The 24,511-nt window shown below is 38.2% G+C and overlaps 1 protein-coding gene across 2 annotated transcripts in view; it reads right to left on the reverse strand.

Annotated features, from left to right (window-relative positions):
* The window catches only part of gucy1a2 (guanylate cyclase 1 soluble subunit alpha 2), a 323,810-nt gene that overhangs the window by 169,580 nt on the left and 129,719 nt on the right, over positions 1-24,511 (reverse strand). For both annotated transcript variants that reach the window (XR_010004065.1, XM_003219302.4), the window contains exon 6: positions 15,633-15,776. Coding sequence is in view for 1 of the 2 variants with exons in the window: in XM_003219302.4 (XP_003219350.2) it covers positions 15,633-15,776 (144 nt within the window). In the remaining variant the exon portion in view is untranslated. The remainder of the gene's footprint in view (positions 1-15,632; positions 15,777-24,511) is intronic.

Consider the following 24,511-nt stretch of genomic DNA (forward strand, 5'->3'; position numbering starts at 1 on the left):
AAAAACATTTGGAATATTCTTTCTATTCTTGATCACATAGCAGAACAACTAACTAATTGGCCGCAGAATTTAAGGTGACATTTGGCATTCTTTCTCTTTCCTCCTGCTTTATATTTTTAAAAATGTGCAGGGAAGTGATCCCAAAATGACTTAGCCGCCTGCATTTCTGGAATGTAGAACTTCTCAGACATGAGTCTGACAAATGAGAACAGCAGAGACAGATCCTGGGAACTTTGCTAAACATCTGGCTCCAGTGGCAGGCATCAGGCTAATTTTAGAAGAGAGCAAAGTTTAGTGATTTACAGGGTTTCAAGAATACAGGAAAGGAAAAGTAACATGAGAAGTAAGTGTCCCTTACACATTTTTGGCCACTATTTTCCCATGGGTTTTGCAGGCTCTGAACTGTTGTTCAGAATGCATCAGGCTATATATCTCCACCAGACACCAAAAGTCAGGACCTTAGTACCAGGACAAGGGGAATGGAATTGCAAAAACATCAACATCATTTTCTATTAGCCCAAACTCACGACAAACCCTATTAGACTTCCCTTCATTTCAGAGCCTTGTCATTGCAAATTGACAATATGATTCAGAATTCATGAAGCAAAGGCACCCACGTTAGCTGTTCTGCATCTCAACTGATATGTAAGCTGCATTACTAATCAGGAGAATGAAATGCCTGGAATAAATAGATGCTGAATGCAAAGAAATATAGCATTAAAATGAAAGTTTTTTTTTTCTAGAATACACACCAAGGAATAAATTCAGTATGAAAAATATGTGGAATACAAACTTGCTACTCTATCCCTGTTTTGGTACATACAAACTGCCTATTTGTAGAATGAAAAGACCTTGAGAGCATAAATCATTGGTTCCTTTGCTGAGTTGGAACCATCACTGCATAGGTGGGAACCAGAGGGTGCTCAAGTTTTTCTTGGACTGCAACTCCCACCACTCCACATCATTAGGTGCTGAGAGTTATAATTTAACACCATTCAGAGAGCCACATGATTGTCACGCATACCCTGCTGGTTTGCATCTTGATGTAAGGGAGACCATGATAGGAGACCACCACTCAATACCAGGTGCTGTATTCAGATGAAGGAACTGGCAAAGCCACTTCTGAATATTCCATACCTAAAAAACCCTATAAAATTCATGGCCAGCTTGAGGGCACGCACACACATCAATTCAATGCATAGGGCAATACTTTAAATCTTGGCCAGGACAACAGGAGATCAAGGTTCATATCGCTGCTCAGCCATGGAAACCCATGAGCAAGTCATGCACTTTCAATTTCCAAGAGAGACAAAGGTAATCCCCCTCTGAAAAAAAAATCTAACAAAAGAGATAGATCCACCTTAGGGTCATGATTTGTCAGAAATTACTTGAAGGCACAACCTTTTAAAAATATGTTATAAAATCTCACTGTAAGTTAATGATGTCACAAAAATGTAAGTTAGAGGCAGAGCTAATTAAGTTGATAACAAATGGATATGTCAGAAATTATTCAGAGATCTTTAAACTAAGTTCTGATCCTTGCAGCCCCCCTTCCCCCATGGAGGTGGTGGAGGTGTTCACTGTTTTGTATAGCTCTACATGAACTGCAATAGTGAGTTTTTATTTAAACAATCTCCAATGTATACCAATTTTTATTATTATGAGCTAGGTTAATTCATTATTCCAAATCAGATAATTGCAAGTTTCAGCAACATTGCTAATTGTGATGACAGTCAAAGAAGACATTCACTCTGAAGCTCTCCTACAGGTTTTCCTTGTCAATCTAACATTGCATTCCCACTGAGCCCGTGGGAACTCTAATCTCACAGCTATTACAGTTATTACAATAACAGCCAGAGATGACCTAAAAAATTTGCTGCCTGAGATAGAGTGTTACAATTTTGCCTCTCTCCCAACTAGCCAAGATGTTTTATCATGTAAGGGGCAAATCCCACGAGCATCTCTTCCCCACTGCAGTGAAAGAACAATAACAACAGAGTAACTAACTAGCTATTCTATTTTCTGCCTTTTCAATGGCATTCAAAATTGGTTGCTTAAGCAGTTTGCTTTACTGTGCCTTAATGGTAGATTGAGATTTAGCGTTTTCTTGTCTCTAGGTAGTGTACCAAATGCACATAAACGTGTTGCGAGGACAATGCTTACGCACTGCGGGTGCTGTGAAGAAAATGCTTACGACATGCAACCCACGCTGAAAGCACACTGAAAGTCTGCAATTGTGTGCAACACTGCATTCAATGCTTGTTGCAAATCTAAACTTCCAACCTTTCTAGCAAAGAAATCCATGGGTCAATGGCATGTCTGCTCAGGATACAATTCCTCCTGACACTCACACCTAAGAGAGAATGCTTCAATAATCCATAATTTGTGATTTAGAAGAAGGGCTGGAACCCAATGATATTTGTTCTCTAGTTCCATTGGAAATATTTTTTAAAAGAAATAACGTTTTGTCCAATGTATTCCAAATCTCACAGGAAAAAGAAGCTAAAATATTTACATTTTCTGCCCGGCTATTTATTTATAACAGGAAATCCATGCAACCTCGGGTTATTAAATCATTTGGAAACAGATGAATGTTTTTCATATTGTCAGCTTCAAACACCAGGGCAAATGCCATCCTCAGCTATTCCAAACCCCTGCTGAACTCCCAGCTAATTCTAAGAACTTGCTGACCTGCATTTTTAAAAAGGCACATTTATTTCTCACGCTTTATTTGAAGAATATTTTCCTTCTGCTCTGAGATATGACATGCTTCTTTTTCCTCCAGAAAGAGGCTTAATGATTCTCAAAACCTTCTATGAAAACCTTTATCTGCACATGAGGTTGAGAACAGTCAAATAATCTTCTACTAATTTAGCCCAGGCCTGGAGACAGGCTACTAAAGGAATTGGTTTTGATTCTTCTTTCACTCAACACGCTACAGAATGAGAATTTATTCTGAAGGTGAGTTCGTTTAGGGCTAAGAGGCAGTTATTATTATTAGAGGCAGTTTAGTGTAATGGTTTAAGTGTTGGATTATAATCCTGAAGATCAGAGTTTATATCCCCACTTAGCCATGGAAACTCTCTGAGTGACTTGGGAAAAGTCACATTCTCTTGGTCTTGGGCGGAGGGAAAAGCAACCCAAAAACTTTGCCAAGAAAATTCTATGATAAGTTGGAAATGATCTGAAGGCAGATAACAACAACAATGGTTTAGTTGCTGATGTATCTTTGCTCGACAGTTAGTATGATAAAAGTATGCATCTACACCAGGCATGGGCAAAATTTGGCTCTCCTGATGTTTTGGACCTCAGGTCCCAGAAATCCCAGCCGACCTATCAGCTGTTAATTTGCCCATGTCTGATCTACACTGTAAAATTAATACAGTTTGACATTATTTCAATTGTATTATGGAACCAAGGGGGGTATAATTTTACAAGATTTGTAGCCTTCTCTACTGAAAAGTGCTGGTGCCTCACCAAACTAAATATCCTAGGATTCCACAAGACTGAGCCATATGAGTTAAAATTGTATTAAATTGCATTGATTCTACAGTGTAGATGCACTTCTGATTATATCATTCATCATGTGCAATGATCTTCCTATAGAGATTAGGTTGACTCCTGAGTATCCTTGGGGAGATCAGTACAGGATATACATAAATTATTATTATTATTATTATTATTATTATTATTATTATTATTATTATTATTATTATTATTGCATTGTTTTCAGTGTCAGCTAAAGATCTATTTGTTCACCCAGGTGTTTTTCTCCTATTCATATTATCAGTAATTATTCAGTAATATACAATTTTTCCTCAATTGGAACAGTTGGTATCAACACATACAAGACTATGTGGAAGTGCTTACTGCTTAGAAAACCAAAACAGATATTTACATGTATTTTTTCTGAACCACCACCTTTCTAAGTAACAATATTGTACTTTGTTAGAATGCACTCATGTAATATAATGTAATATAATGACAAGTGAGTTTCATAATAGTTTTAAGGCAAAGTGATTGCCCGTTAGTTTCTTCTGAATATGACCCACAGCACTTGATTTTTCACTGGCAGTCCCCTTTCAAATTATTAACAGTCTGAACCTGTTTAGCTTCTGAGATTAAATGCAAACTGATGCTACAGGCTGTGAAATGTAGATATTAATGGTTGTGTAGTACTGAACTCTGGAAAGAAAAAAAAAGTAGTAGTTCTTATTATGCATTCCACTCTTTGTGCATAGCTTTGTACAAAAAAAATTAACAACAAACAACATAAAAATCGATTTGACAAATGTGTACAATCAAAAGGATATGATGATACAACTAGAATAGGAAAAAAGGATGTTACTTAAAACACAAGGAAGACTGGGAGTGAATGATACTAGATACTATTCCCAGTCTTCATTTCCCCACTTTGTTTAATTTTAGTCCCCCCAAGCACTACAGCCTGAAGCTATGGAAATTTTTTTCCCAACTTGAAGTAACTTTAAAAAAATCTAACCTATGTTCTCATGTATAAATCTATAACTTTAGTAAAAAAATAGTACACCCCCAAAACCTGGGTTGACTTATCCATGGTCCAAACAGGCATACTGTACCTTAACTCTTATCAAAGAGTAGCATGTCAAAAGGTAAGAGCTAATCCATCATCAAAAACCTAAAAGAATAACCGAGACCCTTTACTCTTTCAATGATGGTGGAGCTTCTGGCCTTTTTAAATGTCTGTGTGGGAAAATGCTGGTGGTGGCCAATGTCGGATGGTTCTATGAGGGGATGGTGATTTCCTTTCCCTGTAGAATTAGCCTCAACTGATTTATGAGCCATATAGAAATCCATAATTTTGTCCCCCAAAACCTGTCCTCAACTTATACATGGCCAACCTCTCCATTAATAGTTATGGCATTTGGTCCATTGCATTTGTTCCAGAAGAAAATGTGGGTGGTAGGTATTGAAAAAGAATTGATCGCAGTGTGTTCTTTCTTGACCCTAAAGCTAGGCCATTATCTTGTGATTCCATGGGGATGGTACATCTCAGGACCTTCTACCACATAGTACTAGGATTTAGTAGCATCTTTGGCTCTTGATAAATAAAAGATTTTACTTCTGCGCACATATGGCTGTTATTTATTTTCCCCTGTGCCCTCTTTCTCTCACTAAATGTCAAGATGTATCCTTTAAAATGAACATTGTCCAATAGAAGTTTTTGTCAATATCTCCCTTCCCAGATTTTCATAGAAAACAAATCAAATAAATGGCTGAAAATATTCAAAGGTACCATATCTTCCAAACAGAGATTGATATGACAGTGACAAAAATGTAAAGTAACTATTGTTCAAAATTATGTCACCCGACATTAAAAACATGAATTGTGGTGAAGACTCTCAATATAAAACAATATAATAGGCACCAACCTGGTAATAGAAGTTACATATTTGTTTATTTTTTCCAGGAAATAACTGGTATCACTTTTTTCTCACTGCATAAGGGATCCAGTATGTTTCTGTCACTATCTTCACTTTGAGGACATATCTGGGGAAAAGTTATTTCAGCAAGAATATGTGTTTTTCTTTGAAAAAATATATGTGGTTTATGTTCAGATAAATGTTTTCTGTACAGAAAACTCTGTATTTTTTGCACAAAGTTTAATAATATATGCAGAAAATATAGCAATTGTTTTCTGCACAGAAAAATCATGTATTTTTTATTTATAAATTAACCTGTTAATGTCAAATTCAATTTTAAAAATGCAAAACTGAGAAAAGGTAGAAGCAACTGGGGTGGCATATGAACTCCATTTTGAGTTGGCTCCATGTCCTGTTTTGTCTTTCAAGAACAGCCTTAAAACACTGTAAGTAAATGAAAACTGCTTTACTTCAGCAAAATATAAAGTACAGCACACTCAGTGGAATAATGCAAAAGGAAGCAAGGAAATCATAGGGCAAGCACAGTTCTTAGTCTCTGATAAACTCCCAAATCAAATAGCAGTCTTACTTTAGACAAAGAAACAGTAATAAATCCAGATGCAGACTTGAAGCAGGCACCAGGGGAGAGAAGGCATTAGAGTCAGTTTGTTACCAACAAGAGCTGGCTGCACCTGCTTTGGCTTTTATAGCCCTGGGTCCCCACACAGCTGCTAGGGCAGTTCCTAATTACTCAGCTGCATTTCTGGCAGCTAACCTAGCTGAACGTCTCTGCTCTGTTTCCTTTCACCTCTCCTGAAATGAGGGTACTTGTAAAGTCTCCTCCTCAGATTCCAACTCACCCTCAGATTCATGAACACTTTCCTGCTCCCCTTCCTAACACTCCCGAAAGGAGAAATTTGGGGACAAGGGGATTTGTATTTCATGTCCATTCTTATTCAAGCTTCCTTAGCATTACATTGTGGACACAACTGGACACTTTTAGATCAAAAGGAAGTTGAGTGCTGGGAAATGGCAAGTGTGGTGTAATGTGTGGTCCTCCAAGATCCAGTGTGAGAAAAAACAGCTGAGAGTAGTCCTCGTTACCTCAACAAACAAACAACATGGAAATGTATTTCCTGAAATCAGAAGTAATCCATAGCCTTCCAAAATTATGGTGGTGGAGGGAAATCAACCACTAGGTTTTCTCAAGAAGAAGAGTGCTGTACACTTGCAAAGTCCACATCTTGAAACTCTAATAAATATATCTTTTTCCTAATTATGGACTTTTATTTTATTCAAACCCACACTCAATCCACTAGCATGAGGGAAAAGGGTTAGAGAGCAGCAGAAATCCAGTTATATAACCACATTGTTCAGATATTAAAAACATGATTAGTTGTTCTGTATGCAAATGCATTCCTTTGCAGTAATGTTATTGAATTAGATGACAAATAATTTATCATTTCAAGCTAGCCATCCTGAAATAGTCTCTTTTGTACCTTTTGGGGAATGATTTAAATATTAGAAAAGACATTGGGGGGGGGGGGAGAGAGAGAAATAGAAGGAATCGAGGGGGGGCCTCCAGAAGTTGCTAGGATACTTCAGAGCAATCAAGGAAGATTTCCACAAACCAGTGATGGAATTATCAGCAGACAAATGGGCTCTGCATTACCCGAGAAGGGTTTCTTTGGTTTCACGGTACACAACCCCAGAGATTTCAGCCTTCTCTTGTCAAGTTCAAATTGTAGCATTGGGCAGAAGGGAATAAACATTTGAAGTGTAAAGCATAAGGTGATGAAGAGAGTTGCTCTGAAATGTAAAAGTGTGACCTTTATCTCTCCCCCTCGTCTCTATATTGAAATGGACATGGAAGTAATCATGGTCTCCTTCACATTACAGAGACAGGATAGAGAGTAGAAAGTAACTGGGCAGGCATAACTAAATGTTGCAAAAGGAAATGTTGTCATTAGAAGCTCTTTCACCTGAGTTATGCCTGCAAATTTATGTCATATTGTAAGTTACTGGTTGTTCATATAAGTCAAGGCTTAATGATAGAGCAAATATTTGGCAAGTGTAAGATTTGGCTCCAGTTGCTGACCTCTTCAGGAAAAGGTGCTCAGGTACCAGGTGTTGGAAAAAACAATTGTCAACTAAAGTAGTCAAAAGGGATGGCTGTAAACTAGAACAATGTGTTGTCAAAGGCTTTCATGGCCGGAATCACAGGGTTGTTGTGTGTTTTCCGGGCTGTATGGTATACCTCAGGAACCCCGGTGGCGCAGTCTGTTAAAGCACTGAGCTGCTGAACTTGCAGACCTAAAGGCTGCAGGTTCAAATCCCGAGAGCGGAGTGAGCGCCCGCTGTTAGCTCCAGTTTCTGCCAACCTAGCAGTTTGAAAACATGCAAATGTGAGTAGATCAATAGGTACCGCTCCAGTGGTAAGGTAACGGCGCTCCATGGAGTCATGCTGGCCACATGACCTTGGAGGTGTCTACGGACAACGCTGGCTCAATGGAGATGAGCAGCAACCCCCAGAGTCAGACATAACTGGACTTAACGTCAGGCAAAACCTTTACCTTTACCTATGGATACCTCACAACCTCTGAGGATGCCTGTCATAGATGTGGACGAAACATCAGAAGAGAATGCTTCTGGAACATGGCCATTCAGCCCAGAAAACACACAACAACTAGAACAATGATTTCCAAACTTTGGTCTTCTAAGGATTTTGACATCAATTCGCAGAGCTCCTGGTTGTCAGTCAAACTGGACAAGAAACTGGATATTGATACTGAAAATACTTAGATGACCAAAGTTTGGGAATCACTGAGCTAGAAAGATTCTGCAAATCACAACTCTTAGTTTATCAGTGTTTCCCAAACTTTGGTCTTCCAGATCATTTGGACTTCAGCTCCCAGAATTCCTGACTGTTCATTAAACTAGATGGAGAATCTAGGAATTGAAGTCCAAACAGCTAGGCAATGGTTTTCAACCTGTGGGTACGCAGATGTTTTGGCCTTCGACTCCCAGAAATCCCAACAACTGGTAAACTGGCTGCAATTTCTGGAAGTTGTAGGCCAAAACATCTGGGGACCCACAGTTTGAGAACCACTGAGCTAGAGAACCAAATTTCAGAAACCACTGGTAGACTACTGTGACAGGCATAGTCCTTTTTAAAATCCATTTTGCTATCCTATTTTATGATCAAGTCTTAGTTAAGGCTGATATTTTTACTGTTTTCTTTGACATGTTCTTTGGGTATAAAGCAAAAAAGCAAATTTGAAACAAATAAAAAAGTGGAATAAACTACTTCACTGACTCATAAGGCATTCATTCCCCTATGTATTTCCCTCGTCTCTTTAATTGCTGATCTCTATACTGTTCAGCGTTGTCAGTTTTAAAAACAACATGTTTTCCTCGCATTAAAAGGCAGATATTACAGCAAGCTTTGAATTATTTTTGTTGACCCTTCACCCCTCATTTTTTGGACCACCAACCTGCTTTCAACAAGGAGAATCTGCACAAAGCAAATCTGTGTAACTGCAGAGTTAACTTTAGCAAGCTCTTGCAAACTGACATTTGCTTTTCGTCTGAGGCTCTGCAATTCTTTGCCTCAGTTAAACCCATTAGTCCCACCTTTGCATGCTAAAATATGCAAATTATTCCTGATAATGGCTTCCAGGGGAAACTCTCATTAGTCAAGAATTGCAATGACGTTTCTTTCAAGACCAGAAATTTCTAAAATATGAGAAACACATCAAGTCTTTTGCTCTGAGCCAATTGGGAAAGTGCAAATAGCTCATTATTCAATAACTAGTGTATTGCCTACAAATCAGTGATGGGCCAATACGCTGAATGCAACAGCTCATCATGACAGTGATACACAATGCACGCAAACACTCTAGCCCCTCGATGTTCACAGTACCCAAAACATTAAGAAAACATGAATGTTCTAACATCTACAGTGATTTGCAGTTATTTATTATACATTCCACTAAATTTGGTGGTGCTTTCCTCTCGTTACCTCCCTCAGCTCATAAATACACAGTGATTAACAAAAGACCAATTGAAATACAACCTTCAACCTTGAACAGGAAAGCAGATAGGGTAAGCTGCTAATGTGAAGAAGGAATTCTGTCAAAGAAAAGGAAAGTAGTATTCAGCCTCTGCTTATTTCCCTCATTTGATGTGATTCTGTGTCACCACATCTATGTACTTTTCTCATAAATAGTTTAAATTCCAAAGTCTCACTATTACTTCATTCACTTGCCAAGTAAGGAAGCACTTTCAGTTATAGTGGTGGTCTCAGTACCCTCCACTATGCAATTAGGGTAAAGGTAAAGGTTTTCCCCTGACATTAAGTCCAGTTGTGTCCAACTCTGGGGATGGTGCTCATCTCCATTTCTAAGTCAAAGAGCCAGTGTTATCCATAGACACCTCCAAGATCATGTGGCCGGCATGACTGTATGGAGCGCCATTACCTTCCCGCCGGAGCGGTACCTATTGATCTACTCACATTTGCATCATTTCAAACTGCTAGGTTGGCAGAAGCTGGGCCTAACAGTGGGAGCTCACCCTGCTCCTCAGATTCGAATCGCCGACCTTTCAGTCTGCAAGTTCAGCAGCTCAGCAGTTTAACCCACTGTGCCACTGGGGCTCCTATGCAACTGGAGCACTACAATTTTACTTTAACTGCCATTGCTTCATCCTATGGCATCCTGAGGTTTGTAGTTTAGGAAGAGCTATTTATAATTCTTAGCCAGAAATTTCCTCTAGTGCATCACCACAAAACTACAAACCCTGGAATTTCAGAGCATGAATCCATTGCAGTTAAAATGCAATCATAGAACTATAATTGTCTTGTGTGGAAAGTTCGGTGCTTTTTTAAAGAAGCATGCCAGGAACTACACTCTCCCATGCCTTCTCTTCCACTTCCAGTAATATGGCGTTGCACAGTTATATATGGAAAGGAAAATCTCCTTTCGAAATACAGAATGTCTCCAATAGGGATGCAAAGCCTCAAGCTTTTTGTTCTGACATCTGAAGAAAGATAATTATGGTAGTTTTCTTCCTGCTATAGGAAAAAACAAATGTTTCTCTGAAATATTTTTTTAATATTCAAACATCCCGAGGTCATTCTGCAAACAAAAACAAGTAGTTTTCTGTGCAAAAAGTGAAGAAAAATTATTGTAATATCTCTGCAGTATTCTTTCTATACTCTAACATCCTGAGGAAGGGAAAAAATAGTTTTCTGTGCAAAACCCAACAACAAACAACAAACAGAAACAAGTGGGGTTTTTTTGTGCAACTCCCCATCTTCCTTTAAAAAAAAACATGTTTTTCTCCTTATAATAATTCTTCTACATTTCCAAGCATTTGAATTCCAGGACACAATTCCATTAACTTGTCACTAATCCATTATTTTTCCTAATGGGGTTTTCTGCTAGCCCTGTTCATTAAAAATATTATTTTTGTCTTCAAGGACTTGATTCCCAGAGATGAAGTACTAGGGTTAGCTCAACATAAAGGGGAATTCTTCACAGAAACTGGATACCCTCCTCTATGGACACCAACAAAGTCCACCTTGGATTTAATTTTATAAGGCTGCTGTTGGAAAATCACCATCTCCTGTCATCTATGGTGACAACATTGTAACAGTAAATATCTGAGGGTGACTTCTCCCTGCACTTATTTTATAAGTATCTGTAGTACTGCAGAAAAGGCTATAGGGGGTTTCCCGTCATCATATTTATCCTAAATACAGGAGGGACAGGACTACAGGACAACCAATATGGTTGGCAAAGGATGTCAGTAACATTTGCTGTAGCTTGCCAGAGTGTGAAACCTTACCTTTTTTTTTTTGAACCACAACATGGGAAACATTAAAATATAACATTATTATGGGCCAAGACCATAATAATGGTCCCAAGACTGAAAAGTCATAACAACAACAGTGGGAACAGTGATCAGCAGGAAATCTTCTTAGAGCAGTGGTTCTCAAACTGTGGGTCCCCAGTGTTTTGGCCTACAACTCCCAGAAATCCCAGCCAGTTTACCAGCCAAAACATCTGGGGATCCACAGGTTGCGAACCACTGTCTTAGAGTAATGGGATCTAGATGATACTGGGTATTGACACAAATATCTTTCACATTGGACAAATAACCAAACCGGATTTTTGTCACTTAAGATTGAACAAGCTATGGTTCAGATGCTGAGCAAGTTGTGTAAATTGGATGTTTTAATTCTGGAAGCTGGGGCCAAATTTAATTCATGTTCCTGGTGACACTAACTGAACTATTGATCCTGCTATAGCACAGAAATGAAATGCAGAAATGCTAAGCAACAAGGGACATGATCCAACTAACATTAAACATTTTTCATACACCACTGATTTCAATTCATCTGAAGTCTCTTGCTGAAATTAATGGGATTTTAAAGTGCTTTTTAAAAAGCCTAGATGGCATCCCAATTTGCTGTTTGATCAATTACATTTGAAATGCATGAGGAAGCTGAAAATCAATGCTCTAAAGAAACTACATCTAAATTATACTTTAGAACAAGTACAATTTAATGAAGGCTTCTCAGATAAATACTGTATACCCCTTCCCCTCTATTTCCTGAGACAATATCAATATATGCCAGTTCTATAAATAGGGATAAACATTAGAGACCTCTGTCCATTTTTTTTCAATCAATCATCAGATGAACTCAGTCGATAATGTGGTGATGATAATAACTGAATTACTTTTATTTTAAGACATACAAGTTCATTACTTGGTGTTACAGCTTATACTGTTATGAAGAACCAAATCTCCAACAAGAACACCAGCCAAGATCATCCCTAGATAGATATCATCTTGTGTGTATTGGTGTGTGTGTTTGTGTTCAGTTGCTGTATTATTTAACTTACTGAAAACATTCCCATTCAGAGTTTAGACAAGTTACATTTTTGGACTGGAACTCACAGAATTTCCCAGTGACCATACTACACTGGTTCAACGTAACTTGATTAGGGATAGACATGTTTGTTAAAAACTTCTGTAATTTTTCAGTTTTTCCCACCACCACCTCTTTTCTATGTTACTTCTGTATGGATTTTTTTTGTGGTTACAGAAAACATTACAGGGATGTTTGAGTGCATTTAGACATCTGTATAGATTTGTAAGAATTTTGTCATGTATCCGTATGCTTATTAAAAAAAAATTGCACATCTTCCAATATTGCATTTTAAAAATTCTGCGACTTCTTTTTCAATTAGCATCTTTTTGCCAGACACATTTTTCCTGTTTTGCTGTTTCACTGGTCCAGACAATCATCTCTCAATATTCTCCAGGCAAAGATGATAATGGTGCTTTCTCCTGTTAACATCTGAAAATTGTTGGATGTGAGCCATTGCTAATCTTCATGGGGGTTGGAAAACTGTTGTTGTTGTTGTTGTTGTTGTTGTTGTTGTTGTTGTTGTTGTTGTTGTGTGCCTTCAAGTTGTTCTTGACTGATTGTGACTATCATTGGGTTTTCTTGATGAGATTTGTTTGGAGAGGTTTGTTTTTCCCTCCCTCGGAAGCTAAGAGTGAGTAATTTTCCAAGTTCATCTAATTAATTTTCATGGCCAGGCTGGGACAAAACCTGGTCTATAGAATCATTATCCTACACCTGAACCACTCCACCATGCTGGCTCCCTATGAACTATTCATAATCTTAATGTGGATTGATATATTGACCATCACTATAAAAGGGTTATGGCCAATGTGCATATAATGACGAACATTTCATCTTTCTGGTCCAGCAGTAAGAAAAGGAAGATATGGGGCAGAGGAGGAATCTGTATTCATAGTTTTCAGGTCCATCATCTCTCATCATTCGGATAGACAAATTCATCCACAGTTCTTTTGATCAAAATACTTTTCTTACCCAAAATGTCTCTAAACATTCTCCAGTGTGCAAGGGCACACTCAATCATGCAAAGTAAGATTGCCCTGGAACCCCAGTCTCCCCAAGATAGAAGAAATTATCAGAAAAATCCCATTGGTGATCTCCACTTGTTGGGCATTATTCAAAGTTGAAAATTTTAAAAAAGAACTTTCCCAAGCTATATTTCTGACCACATTTTGCAATATATAGCTTTCCATAAATGACCAACCAGAATGCCTTCCGTAATCAATAGGTCCCTTGAGTGCACCAACTTTGAAAAACTGGGTATCCTTTTCCCCATTTCCACACAAGTCAGGATTCACAATGTCAAGGCAAAGTTGGAATCCCTGTAAGACATGTTCAAGCATTTCTCACTTCCAACAGAGAAAATGGGACAGGTAAAAAGCCCTACTCATATATTTTTGTACACCCCCTTTTTTCTAATTTAAGGAAAAGAAGGGGGAAAGAGTTTCCTTTCAACAGCATCATATCTCCTGTTTAGAAATTCAGCACATTGGGTACATTATGACTCATTCAGCAGTAGGTTCTTAAATTCTGTCTCTTGCTACAATCCCATGAGATTTAGTAAGGAGCTAAATCCCTGAAGAAGCCACCTCCATAAATGACAAGATCATGGAAATTATGCCTGTCTTGCTGAATAAAGAACTAGAGGAATTGAAAAAAGAGTGAGCAAGAAAATAACAGTGCAATGTGCATTCCAGGCAAATTCACTAATGAATTTTAACTTTAATGATCTGTAGTTATGATATCTTAAGGCTTGCTATTAAATGAGGAAAATTATGCAGTTTATTGAGAAGTGCACAAAACATAGCGGTAATTACCAATTTTAAAAAAGAGTGACAAATTGCCATGTGCAGCATCTCATTTCAACGTTTCTGGAGTATTAGAAGTTTGGCTATCCTGTGTTCTCCTACAAATGGACCTTGAATTTGTTTGGATGTTCTAAGAGAGAAGCACATCCTTGACTGAAGGATGGTACATTTCTTCTATCTGGGGTTCTCATCCTTCCCCACTGAATGTGCAACCTTGGGAGGAACAACAAATGAAGCAGGGAGGACACCCACCTAGACAACCAGACCAGCAGTAGTCAGTAGATTGATAGAAGTCACAATTAGATTGCTCTCATAACCACAGTGATTAGAAATTTGGAATTCAAAGTGCGGTACATTGAAAAGAAAAAGGGACCAGAATCTTATTCTAGCTCTTATCCTTAGACTACGACAACAACTTTCTTATACCAATCTAAATTCCACTTACTTCATAATAAGTATGGTTCTGTTTTTGGGGTTGGGTTGTTGCTGTTTTTTGTGCTTATATACTTTCAGGACTATATGCAAGCAAAGCAAGTTAAAAGGAGCGATTGATTTTGATGGCAACTGGCAACAGTAACAAGCCAACATTGATTTCTTTGACATGTAATGTATGAAGGTGTTACACTATCAAACCATCTTTTCCTTGTTCCATGGGAAACTCTTTTGAATAATACATTGCCAAGTAAAAAGTCGATCTGTCATTTGTATAATAATAAATGCATGGGTTTGAGTCCTGGGCCCATCTAATACTGTATTCCACAGCAACCGGTGAGATGGCTCTACAAGTCAAGCATAAAAATAACTGCCTTAATAGAATTGCTGTTACCTAGTACCAAGGAGCATTCACTTGTATATTGTTTTTAAACACGGAAGTGCTATTTGGGTTATCAGGCTGAAAAAAATATTGCTCGTATTTGCCACCCATAGATTGTAACTGAAATCACAACCTTTGGGATTTGCATTGTAGAATTTTAGAATCATAGAATTGGAAGAAACCGCAAGGACCATCCAGTCCAACTCCCTGCCAAGCAGGAATGCATAATCAAAGCACTTCCGGCAGATGGCTATCCAGCCTTTATTTACAAACCTCTAGCAAAAGAGACTCCACCACATTCTGAGGAAGCATATTCCACTGTCAAATAGCTTTTACCATCAGGATGTTTTTCCTAATGTTTAGGTGGAATATGTTTTCCTGTAGTTTGAATCTGTCGTGCCATGTCTTAGTCTCTGGAGCAGCACTAAACAAGCTTGCTCCCTCTTCAATATGACATCCTTTCAAATATTTAAGCATCGTTCTCATGTCCCCTCTTAACCTTCTCTTCTCCAAACTAAGCATACCAACTTCCTGAGCCACTCTTCATAGGGCTTGGCTTCAAACTTCTTATCATTCTGATTGCTCTTCTCTGGACATGTTCCAGTTTGTGATCACATGTTATGCCATCCATTCATTCTATTTGCTTTTTGAGAGTCCAGAGCAAAGAAGTTTACCTGAATAGGTCTTCCATCTGGTGTGAGCACCTCCTCTGAGAGCTCCATCATCTTCAGGGCCATCAGGGCTATGGGCTTCGCATGATTCAGGTTTTGCCTATGGAGTCCTGCGGCAACACAATATGCATCACCTATTGTTTCCACCTGCAGCAATCAGACAAATCAAATGCCAACATTATGATAATGACCCAGAAATCACTACCATTAAATACCGGCAATCACTGAATGTTGCTTCAAACATGTCAGCACAACATTAATAAGAGAAGCTATTAGACAACTGCACATAATTATCACCCAGGTTTGCAAACAGGTACTATCAAATCCTGACATCTCACTGCAGAGTTTTTCTTAATAAGCAAGTGCAAAAAATAGTTATAGTCAAGGACATGTGGCACCAAGAGGGTTAGAATAGTGTTGTTCTAAAGGGGAACATGTTTTCCATATTAGGAGAACATTTTGGAAATGAACCCAGTTGGGGAAATACCATTATAGCCTGTGGTAGAGTGAGAAATGTAAGTATGTGTTCTTACATTATTTTTACTACACTTTTCTGATTATGTTGAGTTTGAATGCAATTAAGATCTGTAACAGTAAGAACTAACTAAAAATGTATGGAGAGAATCCCACCCACTCACTGCAGTAAAAGTCATGAACACTTGCTTCATAGGAGCTGCTTCTAATAACTCTGAACTCATCATTGACAAGACTAAATACCAACCATGATGTTCAAAGAGGCTGTTGTTAACTCTATCATGAGGTTTCTTAACAATATTTGCTTAGATATGGATTTTTATTGCCTTCTCCCTAGGCTTATAAGATACTGTGATTTGCCCAAGGTCAGCCAGTGCATTTCCATAGTCAATAAGGGTTTTGAACCCTGGACTTGCAGAAATCTAGTCAATCAAAGTGCTACACCTTGTTGGTTCTTTCAAGTCTGAAAAAAACTCAAAAGCTGATTTTCTGGATGGCATCTCCTAGAACAGTGGTTCTCAACCTGTGGGTCGCCAGATGTTTTGGCTTTCAACTCCCAGAAATCCTAACAGCTGGTAAACTGGATAGGATTTATGGGAGTTGTAGGCCAAAACACCTGGGGACCCACAGGTTGAGCACCACTGTCCTAGAACTTTCCAGTCAGCACGACCACTTTCTCAAGTTCTAAAATTAAGAGTGGAGGCAGTTACGCCTTCAGACAGAAATTCAAAATCCAATTATCTCAGGGACAAAAAGTGAGGTGAAATCTTCTGAACGGGGGCACAGACAGCAAAACAAACACCACAGGGATGTTAAACCTTCCCTATGCTATCCAGAGCAAGAATATATGGAGTTACACTTAAAATGTACCTGAACAAACCTACAGAATCTATCTTATTTAAGACAGGGGGGGCAACTGTGGTCTGAAGATTATGCTTTCAACACATGGGAACAATTGTGAGCCATATAAGCTTCCAAAATATCTTCCATGAAAGGTATGTACCTCATCCTACATCCCAGGATTTTGGGTCAGCATACACTAAAGGACAAGATACAGTCTGATCTTGGTAGCTAAACAGGGCTAGAAAAGCAGCAGTGAACCCCAGGTGCCATAGGCTATATTTCAGAGGAAGTTGCTGGTAACATGAGTGTTTATTGCCTAAGCAAACCCTATAAAATTTATAGAGCCATGAGTCAACAAGCAACTTGAAGCCATACACAAACACACACAATAATATCAATTGAAAGTGGTATTTTTAAAATGTTAAATGGCAGGGTGTTCAATGGAGGGTCTGTGGCATTTTTCAAAGGCAAAATGCAGATTTTGGGGTTCTTCCGGGATCAATAATTTATCCTTTATTTGCACTGTTTTGGGAATCTGCAGACCGGGCTATAAAGAAATAGCTTTGAAGAGGTGCACATGCCCCCATTCAGCCACACTTTGCCCACTCCTGGTTTAAGAGAGACAATGTATAGTTGTTCATTGTTATGAAAAATGTCAAGTTCTCTGCTGCAACAATTTTAAATTCAAATTGTCTATTAAGGCTTTACAGGGAACCTACTGTGCGGCCAGGCTGCAATAACAGCATATTCCCTTGGCAGCTGCTCTTTTCAGCGAACCAAACTTGTCTGATTTTTGCTGTAAGTGTGACCCCCTGTGATTATATTTTGATGCTTATTTCAAGTCAATGCTTTGAGGACAAAAAGAAGAATAAGAACTAGAAATCCAGGCAGTACCAGTACATAATGTCACTGTTTCACATTAAAAATTTCCTCTACTTTCAGTATACTAGTAAATCATGGTTGGAATCCAGTATTGTACTTATATATGTGGAAAATATAATTGAGAAGTTTCACAATCTTTGTTTCCAGCAAAGAGCTGTTGTGATGTTACTGCACTGGAGAGCCAATGAACGGGTGCTTTTGTGTATTAAAGGGGTAATAGTAGTAATTATCTACTCGTCTGGTTGTCTACATTGAGTGTGCTGCAGTGGCCATACACTTTTTGGAAGCACACAAGAAACTATGTAAAGATAATTACAATCAATCAAACACAACCAAGTGAGAAGCAAAAATTTCACTTTGCCTACATGTTAAAATGGTCAACAAATGTTGGAAAAAATCTGTGAGTGAAACCTAGTTTAGTTCAAATGAAAATACACACATTAATGTCACCAACATGAGTCTTGACCCCAAGTTATGAACAAGATAGGTTCTGTAGGTTTGTTCTTAAGCTGAATTTGTATGTAAGCTGGAATTTCCATTAAGTTGTATCTGCCTTGAAAAGCATTTCCTCTCCAAACACTGTTTTAAAAAATTATCTGTTGATCACTGAACATGGAACTTCTTCCTATGATACTTGATGGAGGAGGTGGTAAATTTCCACAATCTATCTTCTATCAAACCCCAGATTTGCCCCTCTAAAGACAAACTCTTTCTTCTGTCCTTTCCCTATTCACTCCTATTTCCCAATTCCTTGTCTTCTACGGGCACCACTATTCTCTAGTTCACATCCTAATCTTTAGAGCATTAACACAGTGATATGCAACACTTAGAAGAAACACTCTCCTTTAACCATGTTTGCAGACATAAATTCACAACTGGATATTTAAAAGCACAAATACTGTGTGTTTTTTAAAAAAAAAATCAAAGTTGCTTTTTGTTATGGGGGCGTCTACAGGCTTTACACAGCAGCTGAAAGATCAGCTTTAATATAATAGGATGGGAGTGAGCTCTAAAGCATGTATCATATAGTACTAAGCTACCATATAAACTTGAGTATAAGCCGATTCTTTCAGTCCTTTTTAGGACTGACCCTCCCTCCTCGGCTTATTCTCAAGTGAGGGTCCTGGTTGGCTTATATTTGGGTCAGCTTATACTCAAGTGTATACGGTAATCAGAGCTGGACAGTCTTATCTTAAATTACAGTTTTATGTAAGTATTCAAAACATTTGACCTACTGATGCTTCAATTGATGTAATTTTATTGATATCTATTTTTATTTTTGAAATGAACCAGTAGCTGCTGCATTTTCCACCCTCATCTTGTACTTGAGTCAATAAGTTTTCCTAGTTTTCTATGGTAAAATTAGGGTTTTTTTGTTTTTGTTTTTCGTGTCAGGAGCAACCGGTAAAATTAGGTGCCTTGGCTTATATTCGGGTTGGCTTATACTCGAGTATATAGGGTACTTCATTTGCTTTACATTAATACGATCCTTCTGAGCAATGTATTGTCTTTTGGGGCAATGTGAGAACTGTCTCAATGAATCACAGCTGTGATACTTAATGCTACAATGATCTTGACACAACTGCATAATTTCCTGATTCTACTTTGCAAAACTTCTACTTTAAAATTAAATTTGTGTTATGGGGAAGAAAGCTTCATGAGTTTCTATTAACATAAATTTACTTGTTAGATTTCCTTTTATATATGTATTCACATGCAAAGCATATCTTGAACTGGATTTGGATTTGTCCTACTTAGAAGAGATTCACTGAAATCAGTGAGACTTAACTGAGTCATGACTAATGTAAATTCCAATAATTTCACTGAGTCTGCTCTAAGCTTGCCTAGGTCTAGACCCATCCATTATATCTATATAAATTCACTTGCAAGTACACACAGACACAAGTTAATGAAGTTGGGAAAGGTCTTTATTTCTAGCTGAAACAAGCAGTACTGTTGTATTTTATCTCAAATACAAATGCCAAGAACTAAAGTAAGCCATACATCCAAATCTTCTATCTACTTAAATCCTAAAGCACTTCCAGTTTCCTCAACATGATTTAACTTGGAGGGCAGCTAGTCAGCTGCCAACTAGTAGTTCTTTTTCTTAAAATCTCAAGGACACACATTATATTAGATTTTTCTATTTTTCTAACATATGGAAAATTTTTGCTATGCTGTAGTCTTTCTCATTTGTAAGCCACTCAAGTCCCAATTTAGTGGGAAAGGTGGACTATAAATAAAGACAGGAACTAGTGTGGTGTAGTGGTTTTAACAATAAATGGCAACTCAAAAGTAACCACCCAGGGTCCACCTACTCTCTGAGGTGGACATAAGAGACAGTAGTAAGGTAGTTTATGCATCTTGACAGTATTCGGGATTTTATTTTTTAAACATATTTTCCCATTTCTCATTGTGGTACAGTAGAGTCTCACTTATCCAACATAAACGGGCCGGCAGAATGTTGGATAAGCGAATATGCTGGATAATAAGGAGGCATTAAGGAAAAGCCTATTAAACATCAAATTAGGTTATGATTTTACAAATGAAGCACCAAAACATCATGTTAGACGACAAATTTGGCAGAAAAAGTAGTTCTATACGCAGTAATGCTATGTAGTAATTACTGTATTTATGAATTTAGCACCAAAATATCATGATATATTGAAAACATTGACTACAAAAATGCGTTGGATAATCCAGAATGTTGAATAAGCGAGTGTTGGATAAGTGAGACTCCTCTGTACTTGAAAAGTAGTTTACTATTGTTATTTTATCATGTCAGAAGTAGGTTATTGAGTTACTTGTTATTATCTGAAGTCTATTTTCTGAAGCAGTGATGCCTTCTGAGCGAATGCAATTGGGGATGCCAAGGATAAGGCCCTGGACAGACATTTCATGTTGAGAAAGGAATTCTTAAAGCAGAAAACGCTAAATGAAAAGCAAAAAGAAAAAGTGACAGAAATAGAATCAGAATACTGAATGCAACTGAGCATCAACATGTGCTCAAGATCAAAGGGGCACATCTTACAGAATTTTATCAGCAACATTTGTTTAAAGAACATTTGGCATTTTCTTTCCCTCAAGTTTGAAAGAGTGTGACTTACCCAAAGTCATTCAGTGATTTTCTACTCCTGAGTAGGAACTTGGATCCTTCTCTTCCAGAGTCATCATTCAACATTCAAATCAATGCGCTATGCTAGCTCTCAAAAGGTCAAAGAAAATACCCTGAATTTAGCTTGAAAAATTGTCTGACAACCATTGTGGAACACACAAAAAAAATCAGTGTCTCTTGCCCTTTCTTTCTTACACACGTCCGTGACTAACATCGGACAATAGTTGTACTTGCTGTATAGTGGACCAGGTGAATTTCCATGACAGTCTTCAAAGTTGCCACTTTAAAGCACATCACTGTAGTTCAGGGTCCCAGGGCAAAGTATGGCCCTTCTGGGCTGTTTCTTTGACCTTTGAAACATCCAGATTTCCCATACTGCCATTTTCTTGTCCCCACCCAGCCTCCAAGGGAAAAAAGTCACTTTTTAATTGATTTATAGTCTCTATGTCTACCCAAAATATTTGACCTGAAAAATAACTTGCTTTTCAAAACTAGAAGTAGACTTATGTTTAGTTTGGATAAAGGGTGGGGGTTAGATCTTTGTGCAGTTCTCAAGACATAAAATTGGGCAACTGCCAGAATTGCTAATACTGCTGTTGACAAATTAAGAGGTTACTATAGCATGCATGATTATTATTTTTATTTAAAAATATTAATTAATATGCAGACTGGAATCGACAAGGACTTTCAACATTAAAGTTCGACTTTAGTGGAATTTGGGCAGCTATTGACTCATTAGTCAAAAAGTGATTTAATGGGTCAACCCCTATGGGACTACCAATAGGATTCAATCTGAAATCTGAGAAATGTTCCTTTGTGTCTGCAAATTCCTTCCAGCACAGCAGTGTATGTCTGAGAAGACATTTTTCCCCAATGGAAAAGCTTACTATTGATCCAGATTTTTTTTGATTTATGAACAACCTGTATTAATTTCTAACTCTTGTGCTAGATCCCACAAGATGGATTTTCTAATTTTATTTCCTTTCATACTGAAATAATAAATACAGTAGTCAGAGGCGTAGGAGCCAAGTCTCAAGGGTATAACATAAGCGAGTCATAAAGAATGTCTCAAACTCAGATTCAGTATCAGTTAAATCCTTACTTCCCAAAGGACACTCTAGGCCTTTTTCTTGAATTTCCATATGTCTGGCATTCTCCCTATGTGAGTATGTGTGTGAGGTAAGATCCCAATTGGGAAAACCCTCATAGCTGATCCCACACTCCTTATTCAGAGACTCTGTTGTCCTGTCTTCTCTTTATAGATTACACTATGCAACACAATTTTTGTTCCTGGGTTATAAATGTCATTTCCTTAAAAAACATGAAAAAGGTTTATTAAATTGCAAAAATTTGTTTTTGTGAGACACAGTATAGCACATTTTAATATAGTTCTTCAAGAAATATCTCATTAAGTCTCAACCAATTCAACATAGTTTGTGGCAGCCAGAAAAATGACATTTCTGGAGTATAAGAACTACTTTCAAAGTAAGTACCACAGAATTAAACAGGAATAACACTTTCAAACCAGGGACAGATACTTTTTTCAAATTTTGTTACATTGTGTTATTAAAAAGAACAATAACCATAAATTACATTTCAAATGCTACAGTGACTAGTGAAACAATTTTTTAAAAAAACTTCTCAAACATTGTCAAAATGCATACAATTATTATAAAAGTAAGATCCCAACACTTTCCCAAATTTGGCATGGATACATGCAATTGAAGGTAATAGCAAACTTTATTGAAATACACATCTAGCTACAAATACCAGACAATTGTTCTGGAGAATCTAGAAAATGCCTAGAATGACCATGTTTTGTTAGAAGTGAATAAATGAAACTGAGGTATCAGTCTTGCAGATACAGGGGTCATACTGTACTATTGTCCTTTATCTCTTTCTTTCACATATTCATGAAGGTTTCCAGAGAGGAACTGCTTCCCATCTTTTTGCTGCCAAGGGACCCTGATCTTCGTATCTACCCTTGGAAATTGTTTGTAACCCTGGGCCTAAAATGCTGTGGCCAGACTGCTATCTAGGGTTAGTTAAAGTTTCATCTATGCTGATGATCATGCCATCACCACCCAAGCAGGGAGCTTTGAAATGGTTGAACAATTTCCAAGGGTAGAGAAGGAGGGCCCCTTGGCAGCAGAAAGATGGAAAGCTCTCTGAAGCTTTAGATGATCTTATTGCCTATTACAGGGAAAACCAGCTTATCTCTAATCCATCTAAAATGCAGACATGTGCTTTTCACCTTAAGAACAGACAAGCATCTCAAGCTTTGAGGATTACCTTGGAAGGAATTCCACTGGAGCATTGAAGCACACCAAAATAATTGGGAGTTACCCTGGACTGTGCTCTGACTTACAAGAAGCATTGCTTGACTATCAAACAAAAAATGGGCGCTAGAAATAACATCATATGAAAGCTGACTGGCACAACCTGGGGATTACAATGAGACACAGTGAAGACATCTACCCTTGTGCTTTGCTACTCTGTTGCTGGATACGCATGCCTAGTGTGGAATACATCTCACCACATTAAAATCGTGGAAGTGGCTCTTAATGAGAAATGCCACATTATCACAGGATGTCTAAGCACCACACCACTGGAGAAATTGTACTGTTTAGCTGGCATTGCACCACCTAACATCTGCTAGGAAGTAGCAGTCAGCAATGAAAGGACCAACGTATTGACATCTCTGGCCCATCCCGTTTGGATATCAGCCAGCATGTCAATGCCTTAAATCAGGAAATAGCTTCCGGAGATCTACACTCACAGGAACACCTCAGCAAGCAATAGTCCAAAAGTGGCAAGCCAAAACCCAGAAACTCAATCAGTGGCTGACATCAGATGAGAGACTTCCTCCTGGGCTCACAGAAGACTGGGTGACTTGGGAGGCGCTGAGCAGACTGTGCTCTGGCACCACAAGATGCACAGCCAACCTTAAAAAATGGGGCTACAAAGTGGAGTCCACAACATGTGAGTGTGAAGAAGAGCAAACCACAGACTACAATGCAGTCTGAGCCCTGCTCCAGAGGCACTCGAAGTGACCAGCCTCTGGTCAAAGGAAATTTGGTATAATGTCAATTTTTTAAACTCTGTTTGTGTTTCCAAATACATTACAACTTGTACCCCCGGTTCGCTTCTAACACGATAAATAAGTTTAAGAGAATATACACAGGTGGAGATACTCGATTTCTTGCCATGTTTGCTGTAGCATTGCCTCATCAATGGAGGCAATGGCATCAGTGATCTTTTGTTTTAGGTCAGCGATGTCCCATATCTTTGATACACAATATTTAACATAATCCCATAGAAAGAAGTCCAGGGGAGTGATATCTGGTGAACAAGGTGGCCAGGGGACTGGGCCATCCTTTCCAATCCATCAGTTTGGAAATGTTGGATTTAGGAACCAATGAATCCGCAGTCCCCAATTTGGTGGTGCACTATCTTGTTTTCTTTCTGTCCACTCACAGTCAGTAACTTGTTTGGTGAGGGCATTGGGTGGGGGGAGGGCTTCATAGTGGCTGATCCAAGACTGTGGAAAACCTTTCCATGGTAATCT

The sequence above is a fragment of the Anolis carolinensis genome, chromosome 3, assembly GCF_035594765.1.
Source record: "Anolis carolinensis isolate JA03-04 chromosome 3, rAnoCar3.1.pri, whole genome shotgun sequence".
NCBI lineage: Eukaryota > Metazoa > Chordata > Lepidosauria > Squamata > Dactyloidae > Anolis > Anolis carolinensis.